General features: G+C 42.1%; 1 protein-coding gene across 1 annotated transcript in view; it reads right to left on the bottom strand.

The window, feature by feature from the left end:
* The window catches only part of ARF4 (ADP ribosylation factor 4), a 28,359-nt gene extending 6,318 nt beyond the window's left edge, over positions 1 to 22,041 (bottom strand). The window contains exons 1-3 of the mRNA XM_054479677.2: positions 19,266 to 22,041; positions 6,677 to 6,757; positions 6,189 to 6,298 (exon numbers count right to left, since the gene is read on the bottom strand). Of these exons, the coding sequence (XP_054335652.1) occupies positions 6,189 to 6,298; positions 6,677 to 6,757; positions 19,266 to 19,332 (258 nt within the window). The 5' untranslated portion in view covers positions 19,333 to 22,041. The remainder of the gene's footprint in view (positions 1 to 6,188; positions 6,299 to 6,676; positions 6,758 to 19,265) is intronic.
* Between the last annotated feature and the right edge of the window lie 2,645 nt (positions 22,042 to 24,686).

Genomic DNA, 24,686 nt, shown 5'->3' with positions numbered 1-24,686 from the left:
CTAAAGAATCGTGAATTTGGCCAGGCATGGTGACTCATCCTGTAATCCCAGCACTCTGGGAGGCCGAGGCAGTCAAACGATCAGGCCTGAAATTGCTTGAACTCAGGAGTTTGAGACCAGCCTGGGCAACATGGCGAAAGGTCATCTCTACAAAAAAATACAAAAATTAGCCAGGCGTGGTGGTGCATGCCTTTAGTCCCAGCTACTTGGGAGATGAGGTGGGAGGGATCACGAGCCTGAGAGACAGAGGTTGCAGGGACCTGAGATCGCGCCACTGCACTGCAGCCTGGGTGGCAAAGCGAGACCCTATCTCAAAAAACAAACAAACAAAAAAAACCCCATGAATTTACTAACTGAATTAGCTTACTGACTCAAAGGCATGTACAGAGTGTAATAAAAGGGGGGTGGGATAGCGGGAGTGTGTACACTACAGTTTTTATCTGCTTCATCATGGAAGGAAAAAATTAACTTGCTTCAGAATGCTGCCTGCCAACTCTAGATCAGGAGGACATCTTAAGAAAATGATAGCAAGAAAAATCCAAGACTGGGCGCAGTGGCTCACTCCTGTAATCCCAGCACTTTGGGAAGCCAAGGCAGGAGGATCACTGGAGCCCAGCAGTTTGAGACCAGCCAGGACAATATGGCAAAACCCTATCTCTTAAAAAAAAAAGAGAGAAAAATTCAAGATTTACTCGATCGAGTAAGACATTCTTTAAAAAACGGAAGGTAGTATCAATTCTTAGAGATACAAATATTAGCTTCTTTTCTCAGACAGGGTCTCAACACAGTGGCGCAATCCTGGCTCACTGCAGCCTTGACCCCCTGGGCTCGAATGATCCTCCCGCCTCAGCCTCCCAAGTAGCTGGGACTACAGGTGCGTGCCACCACACCTAGCTAATTTTTCTATTTTTTGTAGAGATGGGGTTTCACCATGTTGCCCATGTGGTCTCAAACTCCTGGACTCAAGTGATCCACCCATCTTGGCCTCCCAAAGTGTTGCGATTACAGGCATGAGCCATGGCACCTGGCCCATTATTAGAATTCTATACTACAAGATAAATGGAAGGAATTAGGAAGCAATTAGTTGAACTGTTTTTCTAAAAACTTTCAAATGGGAAAGTATAGAATTTTCAGCTAGAAAAAGGGGGCAAAAATAAAAATAATAAAATAATAAAAAAGAAAAAAAGATAAACCCTGACTCCTAAAGTACTTTTGATCATGTCACTTATCACAGATTGTCTTGCACTACTGATTTATGTAAGTAACTAGGCTGGATGCGGTGGCTTTCGCCTGTAATCCCAGCATTCTGGGAGGCCGAGGCAGGTGGATCACCTGAGATCAGGAGTTCGAGACCAGCCTGGTGAAACCCCGTCTCTACTAAAAATACAAAAATTAGCAGGGCATGGTGGCACACCTGTAATCCCAGCTACTTGGCAGGCGGAGGCTGCAGTGAGCTGAGATTGCGCCATTGCACTCCAGCCTGGGCGACAAGCAAACTACATCTCAAAAAAAAAAGGAACTAGATTACATCCACTAAGGGCAAAGGACTATACTACATCTTTTTTTTCGCCCAGGCTGGAGTGCAGTGGTGCCATCTCAGCTCACTGCAAAACCCTCCCCCCAGTTTCAAATAATTCTCCTGCCTCAGCCTCCTGAGTAGCTGGGATTATAGGCACCCACCATTATACCTGGCTAATTTTTGTATTTTTAGTAGAGACAGGATTTTACTATGTTGGCCAGGTTAGTCTTGAACTCCTGACCTCAGGTGATCCGCCTGCTTTGGCCTCCCACAGTGCTGGGATTACAGGTGTGAGCCACTGCGCCTAGCCCCATCCTACATCATTTTCTATTTACCTCTCAGGATTATCACAGTACTGGGCTCTCCAGGGGCATCTACCACTTATTTTACATCCATTAAATGACAATTTCCTTTGTTTTAGCAAATTATAAGTCCATTTCCTTTATCTCTGTTGGAAACCATAACTTAATTTTTTTATTTTATTTTACACTGCATCTACACCACCTGGAAAACCATCACTTTAAATATCCTATCCTTTGAGAAAACTTTTGGCTGGCATGGCACCTCTAATCCCATCACTTTGTGAGGCTGGGGTGGGAGGATCACATGAGGTCAGGAGTTCAAGATCAGCCTGGGCAGAGTAAGACCCTGTCTCTATGAAAAAAATTAAAATTTTAGTAAGGCATGGTGGCACATGTCTATAGTCCTAGCTACTTAGGAAGCTGAGAAGGGAGGATCACATGAGCCCAGGAGGTTGACTGAAGCTGCAGTGAGCCATGATCATGCCACTGCACTCTAGCCTGGGCAACAGAGTGAGACCCCATCTCAAAAACAAAAAATAACGTTTGATGCTTTGGGAGCCAATATAGTGTGGTGGGAAGACAGACTCAAATTCAAATCTTACCCTACTTGTTATATATATTACCTAATCCTTGAATATGCCTCGTCTAAATAAAATAAAAATACTACCAACTTCATAAGCTTGTTAAAGATTAAATGCAATCACAGAGGTATAAAAGATCTATCATTGTTCTTGGCTTATCATGAGCATTTATTTAGCAAATATGTCTCCTCCTTTCCATATTTCAAAAGCTACTCCTTTTTAGAACCAAACCTTCCATTATTTTTGTTTCTTCTTTTTTTCAAAAAAGAGGCAAGGTCTCCTTTTGTCCCCCAGGCTGGAGTACAGAGGCACAACCATAACTCACTTCGGCCTCCAACTCCTGTGCTCAGGTGATCCTCCCACCTCAGCCTCTCAAGTAGCTGGGACTACAGGAGTATGCCACCATGCCCAGGTAATTTTTTTCTAATTTTTTTTTTGTAGAGACAGGGTTTCACTCTGTTGCCTGGACTGGTCTTGAACTGCTACTGGCCTCAAGTGATCCTCGTGTCATGGCCTCCCAAAGTGTTGGTGTTTCAGGCACAAGCCATAGCACCTGGTCCTGAAACCTACCCTTTACAAGAGGTAATGCCCCTAAAAGGGACCTAATTTTATCTTGACTACTAACTTTCCTTTTTTTTTTTTTTTTTTTTAAATGTAAAGACGGGGTCTTGCTATGTTCCCCAGGCTGGCCTCAAACTCCTGAGCTCAAGCAATCCTCCCACCTCAGCCTCCCAAAGTGCTGAGAGTACAGGCATGAGCCACTGCACCCAGCCTTTACTTGTTTTAAAATGCAAATAATGCTATCAGTCCCAAAGTAACATTATTGAAAAGAAGAATTCTTTTAGGAATTAATCCCTAATTATTTTCTTCCTGGAACAGCCTAGAATCAAGAGTGAAGAAAAGCTAGGATTCTACAGATAAGCCCAGCTGCTATGAGATTATTTTAAAAGACAAATATTTGCTTATTTACAATGGCAAATTAGTTGGAATTATCTCATAAGAGGAATTTACTACACACTGTGCCATGGTTTGTTAGTATAAGTTAGAAACATGGTTAAAGCTATAGTTTCTTTTAAATTTTATAGCAAGAAGAACTGATCAGTAATGCTGGGAATGCAAGCTAAGAGCTTAGCTTTGATTCTGTTAGGTAACACATAAAGCTCTCCCCAGCTAGCATGAACTCCCTAGGAAGTAGTACTTGGACTTTTAATTCTAAGGTGGTCCAAAGAGGCCAGAATTGGGTCTCATCTCAAATTAAGAATGCAAAGTAAATTACAAAGCATTCTAAACAAATCTAGGGATAAACCCAGGGTTACCCTTGGTCAAGAATTATTAGGCTTAAGGATTAGCAAGGTTTTACTTCATATCTAACTCTTTCAAAATATATTGGCCAAGCGCAGTAGCTCACGCCTGTAATCCCAGCACTTTGGGAAGCCCAGGCAGGTGGATCACATGAGGTCAGGAGATCGAGACCAGCCTGGCCAACATGGTGAAACCCCGTCTCTACTAAAAATACAAAATTAGCCAGGTGTAGTGGCGCATGCCTGAAGTCCCAGCTACTTGGGAGGCTGGAGAATCGCTTGAACCCAGGAGGCAGAGGTTGCAGTGAGCCAAGATTGCGCCATAGCCTGAGTGAAAGGACGAGAATTCCATCTCAAAAAAAATAAAAAACCAGTCTAAAGGGTAGAGCACATTAGAGATGAGTATCAAACAACACAGCACTGGTTATATCCTAGTAACTGAAGCTGCATAATACATACATGTGAGTTTATTATGCTATTCTATTTGTATGTGTACAGATTGAATTTCCTTAATCCAAAAATCCAAATCCAAAACTTCCTGAGCACCAACATAACAAAGGAAAAACTCCCTGGAGTATATCAGATTTTGGATTTCTGGATTTAGGATGTTCAACTGGGTACAATGCCAAAATTCCAAAACCCCCAAAATTCTGAGATCAGAAACAGTGGTTTCTGGTCCCAAGAATTACGGATAAGGAATGTTTACCTTGTATTTAACATTTTCCATAAGGAAGCTTTTTAAAGCATGTGCCTCTGTATCAAATATCTTTTCTAGTCACAGCTATATTGATGATCATAAACATTCTACTTTTTTTTTTTTTTTGAGACAGAGTCTTGCTTTGTCGCCCATGCTGGAGTGCAATGGTGCAATCTCGGCTCACCGCAACCTCCATCTCCCAGGTTCAAGCGATTCTCCTGCCTCAGCCTCCTGAGTAGCTGGGATTACAGGTGCGTGCCACCACGCCCGGCTGATTTTTGTATTTTTAGTAAAGACGGGGTTTCACTGTGTTGGTCAGGCTGGTCTTGAACTCCTGACCTCGTGATCCGCCCGCCTTAGCCTCCCAAAGTGCTGGGATCACAGACGTGAGCCACCGCGCCTGGCCTAAACATTCTCGTTTTTAAATAAAAAAGTATACCACTTATTTAATATGACACACTATGTAAACCTGGTTGTCCCAGCCACTCACCTAGGGTATTCACTGCCACCTGATGGCAATAAACCCCATTGTATGCAATGTTTTAAGAGGTTGATAACAAGATGACATTGCAAGTCTTAAACATATAAAGTGGCAGTGATATCACACTTAAAAAAAATTACTAACTTAAGTAGTAAACAAAAACTGACAAGAAATTCCTTGGGTGGTAGAAAGAACAATCGAGGTGGGACCAGGTTAAACAAAGGTAGAGTGAGAACAAACTCTCCTTTGGTTTGTCATTCCAAGTTGACTTGGGTAAGTCATTCCAAGTTTCAGTTTCCTCATATGTAAGAGAGTTAGATTAGAACAGTGGTTCTCAGCAGGGAGCAATTTTGCCCCCAGGGGATATTTTGCAGGTGTGGAGAGATTTTTGGCTGCTAGTTGAGGGCAGCTGCTATTGCCATCTAGTGGGTAGAGGACAAGGATGCCACTAAACAACCTACAACACATAGAGAGCCCTCCCCATACCCAACAACAAAGAATAACCCAGCCCAAAATGTCAATAGTGCTGTGCTGTAAGATACCAGACCAGTAGTATCAGCACAACCCGAGAACTTGCTAGAAACACAGAATCTCAGGCCTTAGCTAGGACCTATGGACTCAATGTGTATTTTTAACAAATACCCAGGTGATTGATATGCATATTAAAGTTTAAGAAACACTACTGTACCTGGATTATATCTCCTGAGATTCTGATTCAAGTGGTCTAGGGGATGATCCAGGTCTTGGGACTTTCAAAGCTCCCCATGTGATTCTTACATGCCACCCCCAAATTTGAGAACTCCTGTTCTACAGGATCACTAAAGTCTCTTCCATGCCAGTATTATATATACATACTATGTGGCAATATAAAAATATCTTACAAATCAATGCAGTGAACAGACCGTACTGTATTTAATAAAGTAAACAAGTAACTGGGCTAAACAAAGGACTATCAAATTGCCTTACATTCATCAGAAACTACAATGACAGTTTATACAGACCTTACTTTCTAAACTAAGATGGAAAGCAAAGAACTATGGATAAGAGACCTAATTCATTCATGAGAAGTACACCAGCACCCACCCCATCTTCCAAACACTTACCGTAATTGCTTTACAACTCTTCCACCCTATGTAAGTTAGCCTTCAAGGCATAAGTGAGAGTCCACTGAAGAATGTGGAAGTGGTGATAAGACAAATGCCAACTCATAGTAAACACCAATATCCAAGTAAATACTAGATACTAATATAAACTTTAGAGCATGAAACCCACAGAGAAAAGTTATAAAAACATACAGTATCCCTTACCTGGGTATTCTGGAAGTAATGCTTCCAGAGAGGCCTAATTCTATCTTGACCACCAACATCCCATACTGTGAAACAAATGTTCTTATATTCTACTGTTTCCACGTTAAAACCTACAAAGAAAAACAAAAATGACCGCTGTGCAGCGTCATTAAGAAAATAAAACCTTTTATTGTGGAATTTTCTTAGGATAGTGTTTTAAAAGTACTTCTTTTTATTTAAAAAAAGATATTTAAACCTAAACATCAACAGAGACAAGGTCTCATTATGTTATGCAGGCTGGTCTTGAACTCCTGGGCTCAAGCGATCCACCCGCCTCGGCCTCCCAAAGTGCTGGGATTACAGGCATGAGCCACCACACCTGGCCTGTTTTAAAAGTACTTCTAAGATAATCAACACGCTTAACAAAAAGACAATCTCAAAACTAGACGGTATATATTTCACTTTACAACATATCATCATGATATAAAGTCATCTGTAAACTTTCTTACCAATGGTAGGAATGGTGGTGACTATCTCCCCTAACTTCAGTTTATACAGAATGGTTGTCTTGCCAGCAGCATCCAATCCAACTAGAAAAAGACATTATAGATTTAAAATCCAGACCAAAAGCACACTCCAAGAAATAATTTTACAATAAATTTATAGTTCAAAAGTAGAAGTTGACTGTTCAAGACAACTTCTAAATGAGTTAGAAATGAAATCTTATTTCTGATTCCCAAAGGCAACACTTCCTACAGAAAGCCTTTCCATTCTTCTTTCTAGACCGAGAGACAGCATGTACTAGTAAAAGGAAACAAGTATATAGCTGACTTACGCTCTGATCTCTAGCTTTGTGACAAACTAGTTGAGTGACTTTAGGACACTGAGGCCAGAGAAATTAGCCATAAAGAAAGGGACTGGATCAGATCATCTAAGATCTCTTCCAATTAAATTCTATGAACTACCAGCATTTTTGGGGCGGGGCGGGGGGGGCAAGGGAGCGGGGGACGTACTCTCGCTCTGTTGTCCAGGCTGGAGTGAAGTGACATGATCTCAGCTCACTGTAACCTCCACCTCCCGGGTTCAAGCAATTCTCCTGCCTCAGCCTCCCGAGTAGCTGGGACTACAGGCACCCACCACCACACCCAGCTAATTTTTGTATTTTTAGTAGAGATGGGGTTTCACCATGTTGGCCAGGCTGGTCTCAAACTCCTGGCCTCAAGTGATCTGCCAGCCTGGGCCTGCCAGAGTGCTGGGATTACAAGCATGAGCCACCGTGCCCAGCCTACTACCATTTTTAAAAACACAAATTAGAAGTTGATTCAGACAACACAACAAGTGAATAAAGAATTATCTTAAGATTTGTAAAAATATTTTCTCTTATTTACAGAGTAAAATTTGGGTAACAGATTTTGATGCTAAAGGGTAAAAATACACTGGTATAACTATGTCCTAGTGGTGTAACTATGTTCTAATGAACTTAATATAACTATGTCCTAGTGGTGTAACTATGTTCTAATGAACCTAATATAACTATGTCCTAGTGACCTTATAATGATAATAAAGGAAGATGAAGCCAATTTTACCCCTGCTTAAATCCATTTCATCATTAAATGTGCCAAAATGAAAACCAAAGTCTGATTAACCTGTGTTATAAAAATGGCCCTATCACCGAAGGACATGAACAGACACTTCTCAAAAGAAAACATTTATGCAGCCAAAAAACACATGAAAAAATGCTCACCATCACTGGCCATCAGAGAAATGCAAATCAAAACCACAATGAGATACCATCTCACACCAGTTAGTATGGCAATCATTAAAAAGTCAGGAAACAACAGGTGCTGGAGAGGATGTGGAGAAATCGGAACACTTTTACACTGTTGGTGGGACTGTAAACTAGTTCAACCATTGTGGAAGTCAGTGTGGCGATTCCTCAGGGATCTAGAACTAGAAATACCATTTGACCCAGCCATCCCATTACTGGGTATATACCCAAAGGACTATAAATCATGCTGCTATAAAGACACATGCACACGTATGTTTATTGCGGCACTATTCACAATAGCAAAGACTTGGAACCAACCCAAATGTCCAACAATGATAGACTGGATTAAGAAAATGTGGCATATATACACCATGGAATACTATGCAGCCATAAAAAATGATGAGTTCATGTCCTTTGTATGGACATGGATGAAACTGGAAATCATCATTCTCAGTAAACTATTGCAAGAACAAAAAACCAAACACCGCATATTCTCACTCATAGGTGGGAATTGAACAATGAGAACACATGGACACAGGAAGGGGAACATCACGCTCTGGGGATTGTTGTGGGGTGGGGGGAGGGGGAGGGATAGCTTTAGGAGATATATCTAATGCTAAATGACGAGTTAATGGGTGCAGCACACCAGCATGGCACATGTATACATATGTAACTAACTTGCACATTGTGCACATGTACCCTAAAACTTAAAGTATAATAATAATAAAAAAAAAGGGCCCTATCACATTACCTAATGTAAATGACGAGTTAATGGGTGCAGCACACCAACATGGCACATGTATACATATGTAACAAACCTGCACGTTGTGCACATGTACCCTAGAACTTAAAGTATAATAATAAAAAAAAGACCCTATCACATTCATCTACAATATAAGTAATATCTAAATTCTATTTTTTTTTTTTTTTTTTGAGACAGAGTATCACTCTGTCACCCAGGCTGAAGTACAATGGCACGATCTCAGCTCACTGCAACCTCCATCTCCCAGGTTCAAGCGATTCTCCTACCTCAGCTTCCCGAGTAACTGGGATTACAGGCACGTGCTATCACACCCCAGCTAATTTGTATTTTTAGTAGAGACGGGGTTTCACCATGTTGGCCAGGCTGGTCTTGAACTCCTGACCTCGGGTGATCTGCCCACGTCAGCCTCTCAAAAAAGTGCTGGGATTACAGGTGTGAGCCACTGTGCCCGGCCTAAATTCTTAAAATGATTCATTTGAAGCGGAAGTACAGGTAGGGAGGAATGTGTTTGCTTGTGAAAAAAAATCCACACTAGAACAAGAGGCTATACCTCCTTTTAGGGTGACAGTGAAGAACAAATTAAATGCTTGTAGGTATAATTCTCTCAAAACCTGAATATTCTGCAGTGTTTGCTAAAGCCCTCACAAATGAAAGATCAATATCTAATAACCTCATTGAATCTATCATTGTTCTTAGGATATCATATCTGGCCGCCTGGATTTATCTTATCACAGATTTTTGTATCGATTCAATCGAGTACTGATTTCAGCAAGGACACTTTCTTAATATTTAAATCAAAGCATGACTTAGCACATAAAAGCAATGCTAGTAAGTTAAAAAAGAGCTGAAATTATCTCACTTATCTAATTTACATTCCTGTGCAAGTAAGTCTATCTTTTATCAGTTAGTCCAAAAGAGAACTGAAGGTTACAGGCAATTCTGATTCCTTCTACCCTCTTAACAACCCCTTCTACTCTGTACCCTACCAAGAATAACTTTAAGTTCTTTTTGGAGACTCAAGCCTTTTATTCCTTTGTCCTGTAAAACCCTGTTCCCCACTTCGTACTCGGATACAGGTTTATTCCTTCCCAAATACTAGTCAGTGTGATCAGCCCACATCAAGCCCTCATTCATGAGCATAATAATAAAAACCAACTGTTATACAAGTGTTTTATTTTTTGAGCATGGAACATTATCAAAAAGATCAGAAAACATAATTCTAAAAAATACATAAAAAGGAGCTATATTAAAGTTTGGCATCTTTAGTAACAAGATATAAAACAAAGGGGGGTGGCAAAAAACAACTGGATCTTTAAATGGTTCAACAAAGCTGTCTCTTGAAAGCATCAGATTTTTAAGTTAACCAAAATTAACCTTTAAGTTCAAATATGATTAAGCCAAGTCAGAATTGAAACTGAGACGCTGATTAGGAAACACACACACGCACACACAAAACTATGGTACCTGCCAGTTATCACTGGAGGTCCAACTGGACCTCAGATTGTCATTTAAAAACAATGTAATGCCTGGCACTGTGGCTCATGCCTGTAATCCCAGTACTTTGGGAGGCTGAGGTGGGCGGATCACCTGAGGCCAGGAGTTTGAGACCAGCCTGGCCAACATGGTAAAACCCCGTCTCTACTAAAAATACAAAAACTAGCTGGATGTGGTGGCACATGCCTATAATCCCAGCTACTCAGGAAGCTGAGGCAGGAGAATCGATTGAACCCAGGAGGCAGATGTTGCAGTGAGCCGAGATCATGCCATTGCACTCCAGCCTGGACAACAAGAGCGGAACTCGGTCTCAAAAAAAAAAAAAAAGTAAATCCAAAAATATTGACAAAGAATGGAAGAAATCCAAGACAAATCATGATTATATCATTTTAAATTATACAAAAGCACGTAGGTAATCCAAGTTTTCTTTTAATAGGTTTTATATGTGCTTGTATGAATACTGTATGAATAATTAGTTTCCTTGCTCCTCTACTGATAGGAGTTTTTTTTACCCAAAAAACAGGTATTACTTTTATGAAAAGAGAAAAAAAATTGTCCAAGTAGATTTTTTTTTATTAAAATGTTGGGCTGTTTACATTTCCTGATGTATCTTTTTGAAGATGACTGCTTGAGGGCTTTAAATATATAATATTTTACATACTCATTTTACTTTTTTAAAAAGGGAAGTGTTTACAAAATCATGCAACCATTTCTAGGTCACCCCAGAATTCAAGGGTAAAAAATAATGCACCCATAATGACTTTTAAGTGTCCACAAATTATTTTCTAAATATAAATTACAAGACAACAGTTTAATGGCTCACAGCAATACAGAATGTATCTTATGCAGTTGTATCAAAAATAACAATGCTGTATAAATGCAAACTAAGAGTTTTTTAAAAAGGTATTTATAAGCTTTAATGCACGAATTAAACATATACAGTCATCACTTAAAACTTATAGTTCTTTACTCAAAAACATATTGGTCCAACAATTTTGAGCCACTTTAGTCATTTCTTACGTATTCCTTAATGTTGCAATATTTGGCAATGAAATTTCTCCACAAAATGAAAAATATTACCAATTTTCAACTAGCCCAGATAAGACTAATCTGTATAGCCCAGCAATGTTCTCCCTCCCCTCCATGTCCAGAAACAAGCAACTGTATTTAAAGATGTACTGGAATACTTGTTCTCCTTAACTAGACCTGCACTTTGACCAAAGTGTTACTATAGCAGGAAAACTACCTCAGAAATCTTTGCTGGCCAGGCAGTCACTCACACCTGTAATCCTAGCACTTTGGGAGGCTGAGGCAGTGGATCGCTTGAGTCCAGGAGTTTGAAACCAGCCTGGTCAACATAGCGAGATCCATCTTTAAAAAAGAAAAAGTAAATTTGCTGGGAAGCTGTGCATGGTGGCTCATACCTGTAATCCCAGCATGCTGGGAGGCTGAGGCAGGTGGATCGCCTGAGCTCAGGAGTTTGTGACCAGCCTGGACAACATGGCAAAACCCTGTCTCTACAAAAAATACAAAAATTAGCCAGGTGTGAGTAGGGCACAGTGGCTCACACCTGTAATCCCAGCACTTTGGGAAGCCAAGGCGGGTGGATCGCCTGAAGTCAGGAGTTAGAGACCAGCCTGACCAACATGGAGAAACCCTGTCTCTACTAAAAATACAAAATTAGCCGGGTGTGGAGGATCCCTTGAGCCCAGGGGATCAAGGCTGTAGTGAGCCATGATCACACCACTGCACTTCAGCCTGAGCAAAAGAGCAAGATCATGTCTCAAACAAACAAGGCCGGGTCCCGTGGTTCACGCCTGTAATCCCAGCACTTTGGGAGGCTGAAGTGGGCGGATCACGAGGTCAGCAGTTCGCGACCAGCCTGGCCAACATGGTGAGAAACCCGGTCTCTACTAAAAATACAAAAATTAGCTAGGCGTGGTGGCTGGCGCCTGTAATCCCAGCTACTTGGGAGGCTGAGGCAGGAGAATCGCTTGAACCCAGGAGGCAGAGGTTACAGTGACCCAGACCGTGCCACTGCACTCCAGCCTGAGCAACAGAGCGAGACTCCATCTCAAAAAAACAAAAAAACCCCAAAAAACAAACCTTTGCCCATAATTATGGCAGCAAGAAATACTTATATTTTAAATTAAAAAAGTTAGATCCAGCTAGGCACGGTGGCTCACCCCTGAAATCCCAGCACTTTAGGAGGCCAAGGCAGGTGGATCATGAGGTCAGGAGTTCGAGACCAGCTGGCCAAGATGGTGAAACCCCATCTCTACTAAAAAATACAAAAATTAGCTGGGCACCTGTAATCCCAGCTACTCGGGAGGCTGAGGCAGGAGAATCGCTTGAACCCGGGAGGCGGAGGCTGCAGTGAGCCGAGATCATGCCACTGCACTCCAGCCTGGGCAACAAAGCAAGACTCCGTCTCAAAAAAAAAAAAAAAAAAAAGGTTAGATCCAATGATCTCAACTTTGAGGGAGAAAAAAATATTGCAGAAAGGACTAAGACTGGAAAAACAAAAGAGTATTTTCAGATAGATAAGATTTTTCATGTTTTCCTTTATCTTTCAAATTATCTACAAGTTTGAAATATACCTTCATAATTATAAGTGTGTGTGTGTGTGTGTGTGTGTGTATATATATGTATACATTTTTTTTTCGAGACAGGATCTTGATCTGTCACCCAGCCTGGAGTGCAGTGGTGCAAACATGGCTCACTGTAGCCTCAAACTCCTGGGCTCCAGCAATCCTCCCACCTCAGCCTCCCCAGTAGCTGGGTCTACAGGGGAACGCCACCATGCCCAGCTAATTTTTAAAATTTTTTTGTAGAGATGAGGTCTTGCCATGGTGCCCAGGCTGCATAATAATTTTAAATAATAATTTAAAATTGAATATTTACTGCATTCTAAGCATAGTAGGTGATTCTATACATTTTTGGAATTTAATCCTCACAATAACCTTTCATTTTTCAGATGACACATTTAATGTCCAGAAATGTCCCCCACAATCACAGAAACAGAAGAACAGACATTTAAAACCTAAGTCTTGCAGAGAAATTAGAACCCTCATATATTGCTAGTGGGGATGTAAACGAGGATGTAAAATGGAAATGTTTGTCAGGTCCTCAAAATGTTCAAGACAGTTACCATGACACAGTTCCGCTCCTAAGTATTTATCAGAGAATTTAAAACACATGCCCACACAAAAACTTGTTCATGAATGTTGAAGAGCTAGAAAATGGAAACGACCTAATTTTCATCATCTGATGAATGGATAAATAAAATGTGGTTTATCCATACAATGTAATTATTATTTGGCCATCAAAAGAAATGAGGTGCTTATGTGAATTTAATGAACAGGAAAAAAAAAGGAAAAGAATGAAGTACTAATATACACTATAATATGAATGAACTTTTTTCTTTTCTTTTCTGTGAGTCTCACTCTGTCGCCTAGGCTGGAGTGTAATGGCACGATCTCAGCTCACTGCAACCTCTGCCTCCCGGGTTCAAGGGATTCTCGTGCCTCGGCCTCCCGAGTTGCTGGGACTACAGCTATCTGCCACCACACCCGGTTAATTTTTGTATTTTGAGTATAGATGGGGTTTCACTATGTTGTCCAGGCTGGTCTCGAACTCCTGACCTCGTGATCTGCCCACCTCAGCCTCCCAAAGTGCTGGGATTACAGGCGTGAGGCACCGTGCCCGGCCATTATGAATGAACTTTGAAAACATCATGCCAAGTGAAAAAAGCCAGACAAAGAGGCCATAAATCATGATTCCATTAAATGAAGCATCCGGAATAGATTAACCCATAGAAACAGAAAACAGATTACGGGCTGCAAAAACAGATTACGGGCTGCCAGAAGATGGGAAGAAAGGGGAATGGGAATTACTACTAATGGGTATCAGGTTTCTTTGAGGGATGATGAAAAATTCTGGAATTAGACAATGGTGATGGTTACACAACTTTGTGAATACATACACTAAAACCCACGGAACTGTACACTTTAACAGGGTAAATTTTATGGTATATGTATTATATCTCGATTTTTTTATTTAAAAATTTTCTAAAAAGCCAAAACCAAAAAACCTAGTTCTGATGCCAGAGACCTCAAATACTATTTACATACTGCCATCCTGCCTTTAGGTTTTTCTGGTGGACATACTGCATCTTCATGTTTTGGCCAGGCATGGTGACTCATGCCTGTAAACCCAGCACTCTGGGAGAGTGAGGCAGGTGAATCACCTGAGGTCAGGAGTTCGAGACCAGCTTGACCAATATGGTGAAACCCTATCTCTACTAAAAATATGCAAATTAGCCGGGCATGGTGGCACGGGGCCTGTAATCCCAGCTACTGGAGAGACTGAGGCAGAAGGATTCCTTGAACCTGGGAGGCGGAGGTTGCAGTGACCCGAGATTGCACCACTGTACTTGAGCCTGGGTAACACAGTGAAACGCCATCTCAAATACATTTTATCAAATTCATCAGACGCTTGATCATCCAAACTGAAACTGAGGCCACCAGGTATATGGAAAAATGTGAACTTAGGTTCTGCTTCTACGCACGGATAAGAAACATCTACATTTTTATCAGTTAATTAGCAGCAAATTATCAAAGTTTCTGACAGCCTATTGCACTACTATAATAATGCAAAAGGGTGCATCTAAGGATGGCTGTACCTATCAGCCAGTGGCATGAAACAGGATTTTTGCCTTTTCTGTTTCCTATATTCACATAATCAGAAGAGCCTGTTTTTTTAAAGGCTGGCAGTTATATGTTCAACCAATAACCTGAGAAAATGCTTGTAATAAGCTAAATCAAAAAGAGAGGACACAAAACTAAACATCACAACTACAATTTTAGAGGAACAAAAACTTCCTCTTAAAAGGCTGAGCATGTACCAGGTGTAGTAACTTACACCTGTAATCCCAGCACTTTGGGAGGTCGAGGCAGGAGGATCCCTTGAGCCCAGGAGTTCGAGATCAGCTGGGCAACAGAGCAAGACCCCCATTCTCTACAAAATAATTTAAAAATCAGCTGGGCATAGTGGCGCCTGTAGTCCTAGCTACTCCAGAGCCTAAGGCAGGAGGAATTGCTTGAATCCAGGAGTTCAAGGCTACAGTGAGCTATGATCATGCCACCTGTATGTGCCCCAGAGTATGGGTGACAGAGCAAAACCCTGTCTCAAAAAATAAAAATAAAAATAAGGCTGAGAGTAAATATGACAGAATAGTGGAATTACAGATAGGTTATTATCACTTTATTCTTTTACCTATTTTCTAAATGTAACAGAAGGAACATATACTACTTTTAGAATCAGGAGGAAAAAAATATAAAAATTACATAAATAGATGGATTTACAAAATATGCTAAGAAACAAATATCAAACACCACTCTTTAGCTTGGTAATATTTTTTAAAGTGACAAATATAGGATCCTTTCTCCTGAACATCTCTAGACCCCCAAAACCAAAGTCACATTCAAGACAATACAGAACTACACTGGCATACTACACTACACTGGTATCAGCAAACTTTTTAAAAGTAACACTTTTTCAGCTTTTCAACAGGCAAGAACTGGAAAGTTCAAAGTAAAGAGATCAGAATTAGTAATTCCTCTGCAGAACACATTAGTATTTTTGGATATATACATAATTTAAGGATTCACTTAACAATATTATATCTTATCATGGATCAAGATACAGAAACCAGACTTAAAATAGGACAATGCAGCCAGGCTCGGTAGCTCGCCCTGTTAACCCTAGCACTTTTCAAGGCCAAGGTGGTGGGATCGCTTCAGCCCAAGAACAGGCAAGATAGTGAGACCTTCTTGCTACAAAAAATGTCAAAAATTAGCCAGGCAGGTCTAATGGCATGTCCTTGTTGTCTCAGCTACTCAAAAGGAAAAAAAATAATTATTTTAAAAAGATATACAAAATACAGAAGCTGGCTGGGTGTGATGGCTCATGCTTGTAATCCTAGCACTTTGGGAGGCCAAGGCAGGTGGATCACCTGAGATCAGGAGTTCGAGACTAGCCTGACCAACATGGTGAAACCCCGTCTCTACTAAAAATACAAACAGTAGCCGGGCTTGGTGGCAGGCGCTTGTAATCCCAGCTACTCAGAAGGCAGAGGTTGCAGTGAGCCTAGGTCATGCCATTGCACTCTAGCCTGGGAGACAAGACTGAAACACCATCTCAAAAAAAATAAACAAAATAAAATACAGAAGCTATTGCTTTATTTTTTTCAAATAGATATGGGGTCTTGCTATGTTGACCAGGCTGGTCGCAAACTCCTGGCCTCAATGTGATCCTCCCAACCTGGCCTCCCGAAGTGCTGGGATAATAGGCGTGAGCCACCACACCTGACCAGAAGCTACTGCTTCCTAACATGAGCGGTATGGGCAATATCATCACTTGCATAACTTCCCCTTATAGCTAGTACATAACTTCTGTCAATCAATAGTTCAGATGATGTTAAATTTGATACACTCTGTTGGTTTTTTAATTACGGTTAACTACAAGCTAACTTCCAATATCTTTTAAAGTTACTTGAACTTTTGGAAGAACAGCAGGTGTACAAATTAAATTTAAAACTTCTGCATAGCAGTTTGGCAAACCTGACACATCAGCTAACTGCTATCTCCTTTATACTTTAAAATGGTAAAGTCTGAAAAAAACACTGACTCAGGAGGGCATGAATCTTATCTAAGCTTTATAAAGAAAAAAGAAGCACACTAATGTAAAACATTAACTAATAATTTCAACAGTTGAAAGGGGCAGACACTTTAAAAGTGATCTATTATTTTTGCTGTCAGTCACTCATAAAGCCAGACAGAAAAATGTAAGAATTATCAAACTTCCAAACCACCTTTTTCCCTGTTCATGCACATATCTCCCTTGTACGCTGATACTTCCTTTGATGAGTTACCATAAATGTTGATCTTGTGACTGAAGTGTTTTTAGTCAAGGAAAACTGATTATCCCAAAATTAAAGTGCAAAACAATAGCATGCCTGAGTAATAAAACATTCAAAACAAGTAACTCCTAAATCCTCCGCACGAATGCAGAAACTTAAATATTTTTTCTCTCCCACTTTCTTCGAATCATTTTTTGGGGTGGAGGGAAATGCCTCCCAATATCGTAAATATAGGAAAATGCTGGTAGCATACTTCTATCTTCCTTGCCCCTCTGATACTTTCATCAATCACAAAAGACTAATGAAATGAAAAATAGCAATTCATTTACAATAAATCTTCAGTAAAAAGACCAATATACTATGTGTTCTGGAACATAACCATATGTTGTTAAATCTCTTTAAGGAACAGACTGGAAATTCATTTATCACAGTCCGAAGTCCTCCCATTAACTTCCGATCCTTTTTCAGACTGCCAACTTTCAGCCACTTAAAACTTAAATATGCTTGCCCTCCTAAAATAATTCTGTCCTCTTGACAAAGGAAATCTAAGAAACTTTGAAAGAGAAAATACTTTATGAATGAATCATAAACAATTGATTCACAAAATGTAAGTACGCTAAGAGGAAAATAAACATGAGCCAATGTATATATTATTACTCTTTATATACCTTGAAATATTACAGAAGCTTGTGTTTCCAAGCTTTTGATGGTAGCACAGCTCGAAAATAAAATCTCCGGCCGGGCGCGGTGGCTCACGCCTGTAATCCCAGCACTTTTGGAGGCCTGGGTGGGTGGATCACCTGAGGTCAGGAGTTCGAGACCAGACTGGCCAACATGGTGAAACCCCGTCTCTACTAATAATACAAAAAATTAGCCAGGCGTGGTGTTGCATGCCTGTAATTCCAGCTACTCGGGAGGCTGAGGCAGGAGAATCTCTTGAACCCGGGAGGTGGAGGTTGCAGTGAGCCGAGACTGAGCCACTGCACTCTAGCCTGGGTGACAAGAGCAAAACTCCGTCTCCAAAAAAAAAAAAAGAGAAAATAAAACCTCCTCCGGTAGAAAACAAGCTAATGAACCAACAAGTTTCAACGTTCAAAGTTAGAGGGGCTTCTTTCAGCGTTATTCTAGTCCATGGAACTCAGCTGTGATGTAGACGGCTCACAGTAACCGGGAGCGGTTGCTTACTTCAGCCAACTGACAGCCCTTCTCCCTCAGTTGAGCAAAAACACGCCCCCTAAAAAGTAGTTTTTAAAAAGTCAATTTTCTAAAAAGAAATTTAAAAAAAATTGTAGTTACTACTTAACAAGGCTACCATAAAATTCAGCGTCATGATGTTCAGTTCAGTTACTTGAAAATTTATCAGGTATTTTTTAAAAATTCGTTTCTAAAATTTTTTGCATTAGACCTTAGGCCAGCTAAAAATAAGCTCGAAAACCTAGGAGAATAAACCAAACACATTTAAAGTTTTTGAAAATAGCCAAAGAAATAGAAGATAAGCTCAGTTTTCGGAGAATGAGATTAACAAGGAGGGAAAAACTTGAAACGGAATCCAGCGCAAGGCTAAGTTTAACAAAGTGAGCGCTAAGGACTCCAGACTCTTCGGAAACCTTGGGTGCTCCTGGGTGCTCCCTGGCCACCGCAACTTCCTGCCCCGGGCGGCTCCAGGCTCCGGGTGGCCGCTGGCTCACATACCAATGGAGTGTGCAGGGACTGTACACGAAACGCAGAGGGGGAGGGAAAAGGCTGGAGTTGCTCTGCCTCCCTCCTGACCGCTATCCACACCCGGGCAAGAAGGTATGCAGATAGCACCCCCAGAAAGGGCCTCGCCAAGGGTTTGCTTCCCAGAGTTGGCTTTCCCCACATCTCTGCCCAATGTTGTCCAGCTTTCAATAAGATCAAGGAGAAAAAGCCAAGTCCAGAAAGAAATCTTGCCCGAAGCCCTGTCCCTGTCTCGTCTGGCGACAGATCGGGGAGGGGGGGAATCGCTCACCCTCCGCTCCATTGTTCCCCGGTCAGAATTCCTCCCGACCCCCGACCCGGCGCCCCTCCCCCACCACAGCGGGCCGAGGGAAAAACAGGCCCAGAGGCCACCCCAATTGTGGAGACCCTGCCTTTCCCAGGTGCCGCCTCGACTGGCAGCCCCTCACTCACCCATCAAAATGCGCATCTGCTTCTTGCCAAATAGGCGGGAGAAGAGGGAGGAGATAGTGAGACCCATGGCGGTAGTGGCACTTGTGATGAGCAGAAACAGAAGGGGTTTGGGGCGACCCCGTGCTTTCTCCTTTCAAGCTCCCAGGCAAACTAAACGAGAGAGAAGAGAAACAGCGGAGGAAGAAAGAGGGAGGCAGGAACGTCTCGCTGGCCGCTGTGCCGATGAAGCTCCGGCACAGGAATAAGCCGGTAGAGGACCTGCTAGGCGACTGGCGCGGCAGCTCCGGCTCTAGCCTTTAGGCTCTGGCTGTGCCACGTCACGCGGCGGCCGCGGCGACTCCAGCAGCGGCCCGGCCCCTCCAACGCGGACAGAATCGCGTCACCGCCGCCCCATCCCCCTGCGCTTCCGGTGCGCCCGAGCCACTGCGCTTGCGCACGCAGGGGATTGGCCAGTTTCGCTGACGTGCATCTCTCGTCGACGCCACCGCCCGGACGTGGCTCCAAGAGCCGGGAGAGGCCGGCTGGGGCACATGCGTACCGGGAGACAGACAAAGTCCCACAATACCTTGCTTCGTCACTTCCAAATCGGACTCAGGGTGAGACGCTTCCGCCCGGATGAAGGCATTGTCGGGGTGATAGTCCTTGCTTCCGGAAAGGCGAGCTGAGAATTATGGGTTAGGTGAGGAACCTCGCCCTCCTCTATTACGATACGCGCGTTGGGGATTCCCTGATGCCATGAACTTACACGTCTCACACACGGGATCAGACGCTTGCCTTCATTAACGCATGAAGACCGGCCCGGCCTTTTGCGGAGAAAAGTGGTTAAAAGCTGACTTGTGGGCCGAGAAACTGTGGCACCCTAATGAGCTAGGGCTAGACGCTTCTACCACCAGGCCATGTGATTCTGAAGATCTCTAATTCTGTTAAGGCGAGAGCGCTCCAACACATGTTCATCGGCTGTTGCTTTTTAAAGAGAAGGCAACGAGGAAGTCTTGCTTTTCTTGTACTTTTTTTCCCAGAAGCAGCATGAAAGATTTACTCATGTTGAGGAAGCGGAAAGCCTCTTCACTTTAAAAGTATTTATGATTAGGCCTGGCGCGGTGGCTCACCGCGCCCGGCCTGCTACACCTTTTAAAATTCACAACAATGATAAATGTATTAGACTCATTGCCAGGGTAAAGATTTAATCTGTTTTCCTAATAGTGCCGTCCTATGTGATTCTGTAGTTGCTTATTACTGGTATATTTCCATAGGATGGTGTTCAATAAGAAAAACTTGCAACAATAAGCTATTTTTATATTTTTGAAGGCTTGCTGAGTAACGCTTCTCTTGATAGCACTACCTTATCTTCCCTTCAGAGACTGTTATTTCTTAGGTGTGGCCCTGGGCAATTAAAAGCAGAAACTTCTGGCCGGGCGCGGTGGCTCACGCCTGTAATCCCAGCACTTTGGGAGGCCGAGGCGGGCGGATCACGAGGTCAGGGGATCGAGACCATCCTGGCTAACACGGTGAAACCCCATCTCTACTAAAAATAGAATAAATTAACCGGGCGTGGTGGCGGGTGCCTATACTCCCAGCTACTCGGGAGGCTGAGGCAGGAGAATGGCGTGAACCCGGGAGGCAGAGGTTGCAGTGAGCAGAGATCGCGCCACTGCACTCCAGCCTGGGTGACAGAGCGAGACTCTGTCTTAAAAAAAAAAAAAAAACTTCTTTACTCAGAAGTACCCTCCTTTGCATTGGAGACACATGTAAAGAGTTGCTTAGCAGTTGAATAACTCAAAATTGCATTTTGGAAGCTTGCTAAATGACAGACCTTCTTGTATCCTTTTGTGAACCCCCAACATCTGAGACAGATCTCAGTTAATTTAGAAAGTTAATTTTGCCAAAGTTGAGGACACGCGTCCGTGACATAGCCTCAGGAGGTCCTGTAGACATGTGCCCAAGGTGATCAGAGCACAGTTTGGTTTTATACATTCTAGGGAGACATGAGACATCAATCAACGTATGTAAGATGAACATTGGTTCATTCTGGAAAGACTGGACAACTCAAAGCAAAGGCAGGAAGACTCTAAGTGGGGCGGGAGCGTCCAGGGCATAGATAGATAAGAGACCAATGGTTGCATTCCTTTGAGTTTCTGATTAGCCTCTCCAAAGGAGGCAGTCAGATACGCGTTTATCTCAGTGAGCAGAGGGGTGACTTTTAAAAGAATGGGAGGCAGGTTGGCCCTAAGCAGTTCCCAGCTTGACTTTTCTCTTTAGCTTAGTGAGGTGGAGGCCCCAAGATTTATTTTCCTTTCACACTTTAGGCCTTATGTCTGTTTTTAGTTTTATATAGTAGAATTCCTTAAAACAATCTTCAACTGATTCTTAGGGTCTTCTTAAATTTACTAAATTTCTCAAAAGACAAATCGTATTAGCCCTCCTCCCTGTAACTTATTCCAAATCTTAATCCGTTTTCTATTTAGTTATGCAAAATAAATCGAAAGAATTCTGTTCTCCATCTCTAGCCTCCAAAACCTGAACCAAAACAAAAGTTGTCAAAACAGATTTTTCAGTAAGAATATGCTACACATCAAATGGCTAATGTAAATTATAAAACAGGATGTTAATGGCAGACTGTAATATCTCTATTGTACAGATAAAAATAATCAGGGTCAGAGAGATTAAATATTCTGCCCAAGGTCACACAGCTAAAAGCAGTGGAACAGGTATAAGAACCCATTTCTTCTGGTATTAACTGGTATTAACACTCTTTTTTTTTTTTTTTAAATAAATAAGTGGATTCTGGCTATGTTGCCCAGGCCTATCTGGAACTCCTGGGCCCAAGCGATCTTTCCACCTCAGCCTCCAAAGTGTTGGGATTACAGGCATGAGCCAGTGCACCCGGCCATTAACACTCTTAACCACTGCACTATACTACCTTCTTACATTTATTTATTTATTTATTTGAGACAGGGTCTCACTTTGTCACCCAAGCTGAAGTTCAGTGGCATCATCTCGGCTTACTCAACCTCCTGGGATCAAGTGATCCTCCCACCTCAGCCCCCAAAGTAGCTGGGACTATAGGTATGCCACCACACTTGGCTAAATAGTGTTATTTTTTGTAGAGACAGGGTTTTGTCATGTTGCCAAGGCTGGTCTCAAACTCCCGAGCTCAACCAATTTGTCTGCGATGGCCTCCCAAAGTACTGGGATTATAGGCCTGAGCCACTGTTCCCTGCCAAATTTCTTTTCTTTTCTCTTTTCTTTTCTTTTTCTTTCTTTCCTTTCTTTTCTTTCTTTCTCTTTCTTTTCTTTCTTTCTCTTTCTTTTCTTTCCTTCATCCTTCCCTCCCCTCCCTTTCCCTTCCCTTTTCCCCTCCTGTCCCCCTTCTGTTCCCTTTTCCCTCCTCTCCCTTCCCCTCCACTCCCTTTTTCCTCCTGCCTCAGCCTCCCAAGTAGCTGGGACCACAGACATATCCCACCATGCCCAGCTATTTTATGTATTTTTGGTAGAGTTGGCGTTTTGTAGAGACCAGCATGTTGCCCAAGCTGGTATCCAACTACTGAGCTCAGGCGATCCACTCGCCTTGGCCTCCCAAAGTGTTGGTAGTAGAGGTGTGAGCCACCGTGCCTGGACCCCAAATTTATTTTTATTTTATTTCATTTTTCTAGGTCAGGCATGGTGGCTCACACCTGTAATCCCAGCACATTGGGAGGCCAAGATGGGAGACTCACTTGAGCCCAGAAGTTCCAGACCAGCCTTGGCAATATAGTGAGATGCCATCTCTATTTTTAAAAATATTTAAAAAATAAAATATTTTTCTATTCACCTTTTATCAATACAAACCCAGAAGAGAATCTTTCTTATTTTTAAAAATAAGGAAATTGAGCCCCACAAGAAAAATTGCTATAGTTTATTGATCACTTGCTAAGCCATGTACTTCATTTAATCATCGCTTTTGAACACAGTGTTGTATAAAGTTGCCCAGACTCAAAAGCATGTACTCATAACATATTACACTAGGTATTATGTTTTCCTCATCTCTGGTTATTTTTCTTTCTTTCTTTTTTTTTTTCTTTGAGATGGAGTCTTGCTCTGTCGCCTAGGCTGGAGTGCAGTGGGGTGATCTTGGCTCACTGCAGCCTCTGCCTCCTGGGTTCCAGCTATTCTCCTGTATCAGCCTCTGGGATAGCTGGAATTACAGGCACATGCCACCGCGCCTGGCTAATTTTTGTATTTTTAGTAGAGAGGGGGTTTCACCATGTTGGCCAGGCTGGTCTCGAACTCCTGACCTCAGGTGGTCCACCCACCTCGGCCTCCCAAAGTGCTGGGATTACAGGCGTGAGCCACTGCACCCAGCCTCTGATTATTTTTCTTAGTGAGATCTTTTTAGTCACAAATATATATACAGAATTTACATTCCAGTCCCTTGGGTTTAATAATGTACAGACAGCAGACCCCCTGTATCTTCAGGTTTCAAACCCACAGATTCAGCCAGTAGCAGATGTGGATCCTGCAGATGCAGAATGGCAACTGTAAGGGCCTTGAGCATCTGCAGATTTTGGTATCACGGGGATCCTGGAACCAATCTCCCCAAATACCCAGGGACAACTATAATTATTTTTGCTGATTGTTATGTCTCATTAGAATGCAAGCTTATTAAGGAAACCATATCTCTTCCTTTTTTGTTTCCTTCTTTTTTTTTTTTTTTTTGAGACAGTCTTGCTCTGTCACAGGCTGGAGTGCAGTGGTGCTATCTCAGCTCACTGCAATCTCTGCCTCCTGGGTTCAGGTGATTCTCCTGCCTCAGCTGCCCAAGTAGCTGGGACTACAGGTGCACACCACCACACCCAGCTAAGTTTTTTTTTTTTTTTTTGTATTTTTAGTAGAGATGGGGTTTCACTATGTTGACCAGGCTGGTCTTGAATGCCTGACCTCAAGTGATCTGCCCACCTTGGCCTCCCAGAGTGCTGGGATTACAGGTGTGAGCCACCGCGTATGGCCTGCCTTTGAATTTTTTAAAGCATTTGAGCAGATATATTCTATAAATAGCAGTACTATTTAATAGCAGTAAGTGGTTATTGAGCGCTTACAATATGCCAGTCATTGTACTTAATGTGCATTATCCCATTTAATCCTCTCAACAGTTTAATCCATGCCACTCACCTTGTTCTCTGCGAGACTGATTCAATTCTGTTTTAGTCCCCTTATTCATTGCATGACAGTATAATTTTTGCCATTTCCTTCTAACCTTTGTAAACTCTACTTTGATCTCATCTGACTGTAATTCACCACTGCTCTTGTTTAAAGTTCACATTCTCTAAACATTGTTATTTATCTGCACAGTACAAGAATATCTGTGCTTCTACAGAGAGTCTTGTCCACCCACTTTCCCTTCCAGAAGGGGATTGGTATGTGAATTCTGAGTGTTTGGATCGT

Source organism: Pongo pygmaeus, chromosome 2 (genome assembly GCF_028885625.2).
Source record: "Pongo pygmaeus isolate AG05252 chromosome 2, NHGRI_mPonPyg2-v2.0_pri, whole genome shotgun sequence".
Taxonomy (NCBI): Eukaryota; Metazoa; Chordata; class Mammalia; order Primates; family Hominidae; genus Pongo; species Pongo pygmaeus.
Note: the sequence above shows the minus strand (reverse complement) of the source record. Positions and strands in the feature narration are given on the sequence as shown.